At 39.3% G+C, this 11351-nt stretch overlaps 1 protein-coding gene across 1 annotated transcript in view; it reads right to left on the bottom strand.

Moving 5' to 3' along the window:
- Nucleotides 1-290: 290 nt before the first annotated feature.
- Nucleotides 291-11351, bottom strand: part of LOC101653440 (killer cell lectin-like receptor 2) — a 19356-nt gene continuing 8295 nt past the window's right edge. The window contains 2 exon segments of the mRNA XM_013008602.2: nucleotides 291-2894; nucleotides 8541-8644. Coding sequence (XP_012864056.1) covers nucleotides 2759-2894; nucleotides 8541-8644 — 240 coding nt within the window. The 3' untranslated portion in view covers nucleotides 291-2758.

Below are 11351 nucleotides of genomic sequence, written 5' to 3'. Positions count from 1 at the left end.
GAAAGACTGGTGCCAAAACGCATGAGATCTCCAAAGGGCACAGATGCTACAACTGCTAACAGGAGACAAAGGCCTTCATCTGGATCCACAAGAGAGAGAAAGGCTTCCCCTGGAGCTATTGCTATGAATTTAGATACCGAGCCCCCAAAACAGTGGAAGAATAAAGGTCTGTTTGTGCACACTGCTCACTCGTAGTATTTTTGTGATAGCAGTGTGTGATTGCCAAGATAGACCTCCACCCATCATTAAAGAATTACGAATTAAAACAGCAATGAAATGATACTAATATATTAGAATCTTACCAATTTTTATTTTGAATTAATTTTAGATTCACATACAGTACATAATACAGAGAGATACTGTGCATCCTATACCTAGTGCCTCCCAATGTGTATAGCTTACAAAACTATGGTAAATATCACAATCAGGAAATGACATAAATGTAATCAAGGTACAGAGTGGTGCGATCACAAGAATCCCGCACACTGCCCTTGGAGGGTCAGGCTTGCCCCATTATTTCATGCGTGTTTCTGACCCTGGAAACTACTCATCTAGTCTTCATTGCTGGAGTTTTATGCTTGCAATACTGTTGCATAAATTACAGTTCACAGTACATTACCTTTCTACTTTCAGTTACTACATTTGATTGGTATATACTTCACATAGCATACAAGTTCATCATTCCATTATAGTAAGATGTGTGCAATCATCACCACAATCCATTTCAGAACCTTTTTGTTCAACCTGCCCACTAGCCATATGTGAGTGACCCGCTCCTCTGCTGCTTGCCAGCATTTGATGTTGTTGAATTTTACATTTTAGCCATTCTGATAAATGCACAGTAATTTACCCTAACATTTTGCCATTATCTTTTCTTTACTTGACATATGGGATTTCATATTATTTATCTAATGAATAAAAATCAGAATTCCTTATGAATGGATCTGGAACACATCACGCAGAGTAAAGTAAATAAACCACAAAAAGACAAATACAGGGTTCCACTGATCTGAAATATCTAGCAGAGTCAAGTGTAAGCAACTCAACAGTAGCTAGTGCTTATCAGGGGGAGGGGGAGGAGAAGCAGAAGCTCAGGGGGACACTGAGCTACTGTTAAGGGTGATGGAAAATTCTGGAAACAAATAATAGTGATGGTTGTCATGAAGACTATTAACGTCATTTAATTGTATATGTGAAGAATGTTAAAATGGAAAACTTTATCACATATATATTGACTATCATTTTTTTAACTGAAAAAATCAGCATTCTCTGCATTTGGACATTAAACATCTTAGTCTATGTATTGTAAAAGTGAGCATATAGATAATGCAATCATGCAGTGTTTTTACTGTCATGATGTTGGCGGCATTCAGCTTCCTAAGGAATATTTTACGGTATGTACGGGCAGATGCTTTGTGCACGTAGAACCCACAGCTGTTAAGTTGATTCGGACTCATGACAAGCCAGCAGAGCAGAGTCAAATTGCTCCATTTAGTTATGGAAGTGATAAGTAGTTACAGGGGGAGACAGATTCCTCTTTCTCCCACGAAGCAGCTGGCAGACTTGACATGGCGCTCTTGCAGGTAGCAGCCCTAGCTAGGTTTAACCCATGATGCCACAGGGCTCCTGTGTGCACACAGGTGGACCACATTATGAACTGATGCCACAGAATAATTTTGGAGAATTTGGAGGAAGACATGATACTATCCGTCTTGACTATCATGAGTCAGGCAGCTTGTGAAAATATTACAATTACAATGCACTCAAAATGGATTTTAATTTGTGTATATCTATTTTCCTTCACTCTTTGGCTTTTAATTGTTTCAACTATGATGTTTATATAGTGTATTAAGAATCACAGAATTCATTGTATTATTCCTAATATTAAACAGATGATTTCTTATTAACACTCTGCACTAGGGAGTTATGGGTGCAGGGCATGGATGCATAATCAACATCAGGGTCTTGAAGTGGCAGTAAAGCAGAAGATAAACAAACTTCATCACTGGCAAAGTATGCCAGACATAGTGTGTTGCGCTTCCCTGAGCCACTCAGACCACCTGCCTCTCCTGATTGGATGCTGGTCCAGCTTCCTGGGCTGAGGACACTGATGACACTTGCTATAGATCTTTGATTAAAAGATGGGTTTCCATAACCTTTTCAAGGGCCGGTCATTGGCATGGTCACCATCATGTTCACCTGGGGCTGTGACAGATGTAGTCCTCAGAGATTGTGGCTTTCCCAGAAGCTGTCTGAGAGGTCTAGGTAACAGATTCAAAAAACACAGGCATCTAAGGATCCCACAAAGAACCCCTGAGAGGTACAAACCGGCTAACACACTAAGGTACTAGGTAAAGAGTTTGAGGTTCTAGGCAATCCGTGATCTCCTCTGTCATGATTAATTATTTTTGCTTATTCAAGAATTTAATACAAAATTTAATATGTCATAGACTCTTTTGTACCTGGATTCTTTTTTCAGCATCATTTTGGAATCATCCATAGTTTTGGTTTATTTTGTTGTTTTTGTTCATTTTTTGTTTTAACTGAGTAGTATTCTATTGTGTGGACATATCACAAATTGTTTATTCATTCATCAATGGGTATTTGACTGTTTCGGACTGTCTTTCTTTCCTTCCACAATAGAATAGGTTAGCCTAGATGTCAAAAACATTTACTTGCAAATAATCTAATCACAATTTTTTACAGTAACCAAGCAAAAAACTGACAAAATTTTCACATTGGTTTTCATCTATGAAGATCATAGGAAATAATAAGTAATTGTCTTCTCACAGATACAGTTGTAGGTGTTAAGGCAATTGATATTGGTTATTCTTGTTGAGGTTAAGAATGCACATCGTCCTGTCTTCAAAGGCAAGTTTATTATTGAGTAATTACTGTAAAAGAGAAAAAACACACGGTCACTTACTTAATTCTGAAGCTTTTAACAACATAAATTACTTTTCTTTGCTCTGTTGCTCAAAGATATGAATTGTAGAAATCTTAACTACACTTTATGACAAAAATATTTCCATTTGCTCTTAGTCCATTGAATAATCTAACAGTTTCTTGATTTCATCCATAATCTCCCATTTCATTCTATACTGGGATTTTTTGTTAGAAGGCAAAATAACTTTGTAATATTGCTATGGGATTATAGTATAACTACAGAATTACTTGGTATAGCACATCTATACATAATCTGTAACTCAAATGATTGGATGGGAGTGAGAAAATAAGATATATGGGACTCTAACATAGAGACTGGTCAGCTTTGCCATTCTGTTGGGTAAATATACATGGTCAATCATTTCATTCTAAAACTTGTGATAATTTTTTTTAACTCTGTTGCCTAAAGAGCTGCCTAGAGACAGTGGGCCATCCCAGAGGCAGGAATGGGGGTCTCATGAATATCAAGAAAGAAGAGCCCTCATCACAGCATGCCTTTTGGACCCTGTGCTCCCTGCCTGGAGAAACAGGCAGCAGTGCCAACAGCAGCACCGGCAGTGTCACGGAGAGCGGGCTTGTCTCGGCAGTAAAGCTGAGTGCCTTCAGACAGGAAGCTGGCTTGCAAAGTAGGGAGCCTTTGGGACATTTATCAGCAACAGTAAAGAGCTTTGTAAAATTGCAAGAGGACCAGAAAGAGACATGCTTTAACCAGTTAAGAAAATGCATTGCAGACAAAAAAGCTGTATCCTTAACATTTCTGAGCTGACTGATGACCAGCTAGCTTCCTTAATAAATTCAGAATCATGAGTACTGTATTATCTATGAGTTCTTTATGGCCATTGCAACAGATTATCAAACCCAGCAGAGAAATAGAGTGTGAAGTGAGTGACTGTTGGTGTGAGAATAGGGTAAAGACAGGTGAAGGCTAGAGGCATTACTGACCTCTACCTCATAGAAATCATCTTTGGGCAGATGTGTACTTAAATTCTCTTTGCCCCTACTGAAGCCAGAAGAGGTGGGAAGTGGCCCCCACACCATTTATGCGCTGTCATTTGGTGCTATTATTTTAAAACAAAGCAGATAGATTAAAACAAGAAAAATTGATCTACTATGATACAAACAACCAAATTTCATGTGCAAATTTTCTCCTCAAGGAGAAAAATTAATAAATTGGAATGAAGACAGAGATGAGGTTGATGGTTGTTGCTTTTGTTCATTTTATTTTTGTTTCTTTTTCTCCCTCCACTTCATAGAGTGTATAATTAATAGTTGTTTGTTACCTAAAATATAGTGATCTATTGAAAAACAACTAGAGTAAAATTTCAGCAAAATGGTAAAAAGGTGCCAGAATTCCCTCTCTTGAGTATAACTAAAAATGTCAACTGAAAAGCTTTTAAATTTTTGTTGAATCAGAAGGTCCAAGAAGGAACAAAAAGTCCAGTCTAAGGGTTCAGGAAAGGTCGGAACAAGGAAGGACGTGAGTTTCTCCCTTGGTGGGATTTACTGAAGCTGGGGAATCCGCGCAATGTTTTCTCAATGACTCAAGGGATTGAGGACAAAGCTCATGTCCCATCCAAGACGGGACTTCTAAAATCAAGAGACGATACTAGCTTCAGAAGGCTGAGACGCCAAAGGGTTTATACAGGCAGTGTCAAATTACACAGTCAACAAGGGAAACACAGATTTACTTACGGGTAGTGACCAAGTTCACATTTAGTCACGACATCAAAAATTCTGCTTCTAGGTATTTAGGGGGTGTCTGTCTCTTCCAAACCCACAGTACCTTCCTACAGAATCAGAGTCTCTTTTCAAATATATAATCCCTAACAAGGACGGCAAACAAATATGTGTTTACATACTAATCTGTAGTGAACAGACTCACATGTTTTTCACCACATCGAATAACAAAGATGGAGTCAAACCCATATGAAACTGTTCACTACAGACTAGTAAAAAAAATAAAAAGCAAGTAAACCCTTGTTTACCTTGTGTATTGGACAATCTGTCCCTGTCTACAGTATAAGCCACCATGATGCTCTTTGCGTTAGAAGCCATCGATTGGCCTCTGACTCACAGCTGTAATCATCTGGGAGCAGTTGATGAGGATTGTGTCTCACTGAGCTGCTGGATCACTTAGACCACTAACTGCAAACCACGGGTGCCACTTAGCTCCGGAGGAACCACCAGATTTGGTTTGTTGGTTGGTTGCTTTTAATAATATGCCTGGTTTGACACTTGAATTTAAACATAAGAGAAAAATAATAATGCCACCTAAGAATCCAAAATCACAAGATACCTCTCAAGTGATTTTCATTTGTTGCAATATTCAAATTTGCTGCTACAGAAAGAAGACAAGGCAGATAAATAAAACCAAGTCACTTGTGAGGCATAGGCAGTATTCCTAAGCTGTATTAAATATGAATAAGCAAATTAGTAATCTCTGAGACATGTTAGTCATAGATACACTAAACAGAGCATAACTTCATCAAATATAGACAAAAGGAAGAAAAAGCAAGCAGGCATTCTATATTACACACAAAATGTCCATGAGGTACATAGGCAGTCGACATTAAGTCTTAAGCAAAACATCCATTCTGGTCTTCTGCCCAAAAAACAAATAAAATCCAAAGTTTCACATCAGTTTAATTATTTGTTTAGGCTCTCCTGCTGGGGCAATTACCCAAGAAAGAAAAGGTTCTGCTGGCCCCAACCTCCTTCTATCTGTTGAGGCCCCTTACCCTAACCACAAATTTGGTCCTGGAAATTAAGCCATCATCAGAATGGGTTATGCATCCAAGAATAAGAGGTCATCGGAAAAGTGCCTAGCCCAGGACTCAGTAATGTGGATCTTTCTCTCACTTGCAGCTATCTAATTTTCTCCCCCCTGCATCCTGCTCTATATTTTTCATTAATTTAATAAACTCTCCACGAGTTCAGAAAATTTCAAGTTTTCTTCGTTGATCGTGATGTCAGTTAATGATCAGTTAATATTGAGGATAACTGTTTTCCTTTCTGTTGAGTTGTAACCCATAGTGAAGGCTGCAGTCCTTGATTGTCAGCAAGTCTTCCTCGCATTCATCAAGCAAGATGGTATCATCCGTATATCCCTGGTTGTGATACGCCTTCCTCCAATCCTGATGCTGCGTTCTTCTTCTTACACTCCAGCTTCTCACGTTACTTGTTCAGCAAACAGATTGAATAAGTGTGATGAAAGGACACAACCCTGATTTTAAACCACACAGTATTCCTTTGTTCTATAAGAAAGATGGCCCATTGGTCCAGGTCCAGGTTCTGCATAAGCATAATGAAGTGTTCTGGAATTCCCACTCGTCTCAATCTTATCCATAGTTTGTTATGATTCACACAGTCACTTGCCTTGGCATAGTCAATAAAATACAATTAAACACTTTTCTGATATTCTCTGCTTTCAGCTTGGAACTATCTAATGTCATCAGTGAGACCCTTCATGTTAATATCTCTTATGAATCGAGCTTGAACTTCTTGCATTTTCATGTTGGGGCTATGTTTCAATTATTTGTGATTAATGTTAATGATATTGATTTGTTCTGCATGCTTTTGGCTCATATTTCTTTGGAATGGCTACAAATGTAGGTTCCTTCCTTTCAGTTAGCAAGGTAGTTGTCTTCCAAATTTCTTGGTATAAACAAATGAGTGCTTCCCATGCTGCATTTATTTGTTGATACATCTCAATTAGAAGTACATCAATTCTAGAGCCTTGTTTACCACTAAGGCTTCACTGCAGCATGGACTTTCTCCTTTTCATATCATAAGTTCTTCATCATAGGTTACCGTCAGAAAAGGTTGGTAGAGTTTATATTCCTCCCATCTTCATAGATAGATAGATAGATATCCTGTGTAATTCAATATTGTGCCCACAGAATTCTTCAATATTACAACTCAAGGCTTGAATTTGATCTTTCGCATTGAGGAATGCTAACTGTATTCTACTTATTTAGTTTTCTAATTCCAAGTCTTTGCACATTTTATTGTAACGTTTTGTCTTCTCAACTTGTCCTCTAAAAACTGCTTAGCTTGACTTCTTTCATTCTTCCATTTGGTGTAGCTACTCTTCTTTCGAGAATAAGTGTCAGAGTTTCTTCTGACATCCATTTTGGTCTTCCTTGCTCTCCTGCCTTTTAATTGGCCGTATCTTTTGTCCACTGACTGGGGAGTGGGGACAGGCAATGGGCAGGGCATGCTTCATGGACACTGTTTCTTTTGAGCCTGATGAAAATATTTTCTAACTGGATAGAAATGGCAGTCACATGACATTGGGCATGGGCTCAATATCACTGAGTTGTGCAATTTTAAAATACTTAAAGGAATGTTATGTGAGTTTCATTTGGTGGGACGAAGAACTTGGTTTGGCTCTTAGTGATTTCTGAAAATTACCCAAGCACTCAAGATGCATTGGGTTTTCCAAAGAGCCAGGCAACTAGGGGCTGCGCGCCTGGCGAGCGTCAGGAAACCCAACCGACTGCCATTGAGTTGGTCCCAACTCACAGTGAGCGTACAGGACAGGGGAGAACTGTCCCTGCGGGTTTTCAGGACTCCCATCCTTCCCACAAAGAGTGCTCCTGCGGTGTTCTTCAATGTACACATCCAAACAGCAGGTTTGAGCACCCTTGAGGTACTCCGATCAGGTTCCTTTTAAATGTTCTGTGAGTTTGGGGGAACAAAAATAAGTCTGAAGAAGCAAGATCAGTGTAGAAAGATGGACAGGATGATGTTTCCTAACAAAATTCTCTTAAGACAGTCCTTGCTACCATTGAAAAGTGAGCGGGTTCTTTAGCATGATGGAAACTAATTCCTGAGTACAAATGTCCTGGTCTTTTCTCAACCACTGCAGTTTTCAATGTTCTTAAATCTTCTTCACTAATCCTCCATCATCCGGTGTCCTTCAAAAAATAGCTATCTCTATTCATTTTGGGGGGGAAACCCCCCCCCAAAAAAAAAGTTTCATTAACCTTCTGAACTGCTGCCTAAAATTGAACTGTCCCAGCAGATTTCTTTGAAAGCCACTATTTTGATCGGACCTTTGTTGGAAGGCACCGAATGAGACTCTAACAAGGATATTGTTAAGAGGATTTGTCTACAACCACTGCAGAGACCTATGGAAAAATGCTTCTTTGGGGAATCAATTCACATACGTGGAAACTGGAACCCTAGCAGCAATTCTCTTTGATTTGCGTGTGTGTGTGTGTGTGTGTGTGTGTGTGTGTATGTGAATTAATAATATAAAAGCATTTGAAATGAAATTCTGGGATGCTCAAGATACTCATTTGTTGTCGCTAAGAGGGCTCACTGTGGCATAACCAGGATGATCCACCACTCCACATCACGCATTGCTTTGTTTCATAACATGCATGTGTTTCCCAATATTTTTGTCTGATTGTTACTAGCTCTCCATGAGCTTCTCTTTCTCTTCAAGTATACTTCTTTGAACGCTTTCTTAATCACTCTACTAATGACCTCTACTTAAAGATAAAATGAGAGAAGAATTTCCTTAAAGATCATTCTTCCAACTTTCACACCAATTTGAGAATTTAAATATAGTCCAGGGCCTGACTTACAGTGTAGCTGGTTTGTCATCAGTAACCCATTGCCATTGATTCTCTTTTGTAGCATATAATCCAATCCAGTATGTATTGGTATAAACCTGGGATCGAATGAAAACCTGGAAATGACACAAAACAGATCATTGGACTGAAATCCCATCAGAAGGAGGAAATGGGCAAGGGTCCAGCTGCTTCAATGGCCAGTATTATATTATTCTCCATAGCATCCTTCACCACGCTTTCCTAGGGGAAAAAAATTCTCCTCTCAATCCTTACACTTTCATTCTACAAAGTAGCCCCCTGCCCCAGTAAATCGTTTATGTTAAAATTAGTGATCAGTCTCATTGATCATTCAAAATACGGGAAAATGTAACATCTAAATTCCAGAAATGGGGACATTTTAAACATAAGTTTGTGATACTTTATCAAACCATTAAAAATCTGTTCCACTAATCAAGAAAAATGGTTTTCACGTGAAAAGAAGCAGATTGTGAAGGGGAAAGAGAGGCCAGGGGAAAGGGAGAGAGGGAGACATATAAACAAAGAAACAAACAAATAAATAAAATGAGAGGCACACACACAGATACATACAAATAGACACACACATATATACTGGTAGAGAAAAAAAATAAACTAAAAGTGCCCAGTTCAGTGAAACTTTAGTGTACTCATTATGCTGGGCAAAAACAAAACAAAAAAACACTGTGCTCCAGAATATTTAAGGATGTAGAAAAGTGAGCATCACATATACTTAAGTGAAAGAAGGAATCATCAAAAACAAATTCATGAAGATAAAAGTATGTGTGCATGCAATAGAGCCTGCAGCCTTAAAAGAGAAAGGCCCTTTGTGCATCAGTAGTTTGGAGGGGTGAAAGGAAGTACTTAGAATGTCCCATGGGAAAGTATTATTTAGAATGTTCCATGGTAAAGTGGGCAGGCAGCGAAAAAGCGGAAGGCCGTCAATGAAATGCTTTACACAGCTCTGCAACCCTGGGCTCAGGCAGAGGACCAATTGTGAGGCTGGAGCAGGACTGGGCAGTGTTTCATTCTGCTGTGCACAGGGCCACTACAGGTCGTAACCAACCCGATGACATCTAACACCAGAATGTCCCCAAATGCAATGTCAACTGTGACCTACTGCATAAGGTCTGATTAAACCACTGAATGAGTCTGAAAGATCAGTTTAACTTATGTTCCACTGCATCAAACAAGGAAAATAACTTAATTACCTGATATCATAGATTATATTGTGCTATGATTTAAAATATATATTAGATTTTGTCTAAAATTTTGTTGTGCTCCTAAAATATAAGTAGAGAGTTCAGACTGATCTTTGTGAACATTTGTTATCTGTAAACAGACACTTTATGTGTGGATCATTTTCAATAGTAATACATTATAAAGGCAATTTCAATATTATTGTTACTATATTTTAGCTTTCAAAGTTCTTGAAAGATATAAACATCATGATATAAAATACAAAAATATTGATCAAGCATTACATGTGCAGGAAAACCACCATGACCCAATTTGGAAATTATTAATTTTATGTTCCTCATTGTTACATTTTTAATCTAGAGGAAATGTGGCCCAGAAGAGCTAAGTAATTAACCCCGGTCACCCAGCTAGGAAAGGGGTAAAGCTGGATTTGTTCTCAGGCCAGCTAGCTTCTGAGTTGCTAAGAATAACAACTAAAAGATCCTGCCTCTAAATTCCTTGACCCATTAAAACCGAAATCAAACCAAACCCATTTTTGTTGAATTGATTCAGACTCATAGTAAATCAACTAGACAGAGTAGAACTGGCCCCATAGTGTTGCCAAGGCTGTGATTTTTATGGGCTGACTGCACATCTCTCTCTCTCTCCCATGTAGCAGTTGGTGGGTTTGAATTCATCCTGGAGAGATAAATAACTGATGGTCCCACAGTGCAAATAACTCAAGGATGGGCTAAGTAACACTAGAAGAGAAAAACCTACTTCTCTGCGGGTGGTTCTCCTGCAGTCTCCTGAGAAAGTGGGGTAAGTGATTGCTAAAACCTAACCTACATCTTAAAAGAGGCTTCCAAATGGGGAATGATGGTAATCTTTATAAGAGATGATACGTATGTGAAGCAGGGGACCAACAGAGATGTCTGAGGGGCCAACCTCAATCCCAGCCATGTGTACAGCCTCCGTCCCACCCCATCCCCATAATAAAATTCACTTCAGAGGACAGCAGTGAAGCTACAGCTCAAGAAGAGGGACATGTCTGATCAGAGCACACAGGAGCAAAGAAAGGGGGAGGAAGAGAGAGTGGAGCACATCCTGGCCCTCTCAGAGTAGCCAAAGCACAGAGATGACCATAGGGCCGGCCCCACTATGAGACAAGATGTCCTTCACTGTCCCATAGCGACTATGGGGGATGATAGTGGAGACACAGTGTGGGAATTGCACCCAACCTGACCCCAATACACTGAGGCAAAACACTAAGGGTGTGCAACAGAACAAGGGGAACAGAACAATGAAGTCCCCAGGGAATACCAAAAATGGACTTTGGGGCCAGGGCCTGGTACCCCATCAGACTTGACCAGAAAACACTCCTAAAGGTCAACAAACAGACCTTCAACTATTTACAGGCTTTTCTCTTTTTTTGTCATTGTTTTTGTTGTTGTTGTTTTGTTTTGTTGCTTTATTTTGCGCTGTCTTGTTTTTTGTGCATATTATTATCTCTTCAGGTCTATCTAGATAAGATAGGTGGGATAAACAATCTGGAGGAGAAAACAATGGGACCAATGGTTCTGGGGGACATGGGAGAGGGGGAGGCAGGGGGGTGGGGGAGGAAGTGGG

The sequence above is a fragment of the Echinops telfairi genome, unplaced genomic scaffold (genome assembly GCF_000313985.2).
Source record: "Echinops telfairi isolate 266 unplaced genomic scaffold, ASM31398v2 ScPeMD7_1957;HRSCAF=2489, whole genome shotgun sequence".
In the NCBI taxonomy this organism is placed as follows: Eukaryota; Metazoa; Chordata; class Mammalia; order Afrosoricida; family Tenrecidae; genus Echinops; species Echinops telfairi.
Note: the sequence above shows the minus strand (reverse complement) of the source record. Positions and strands in the feature narration are given on the sequence as shown.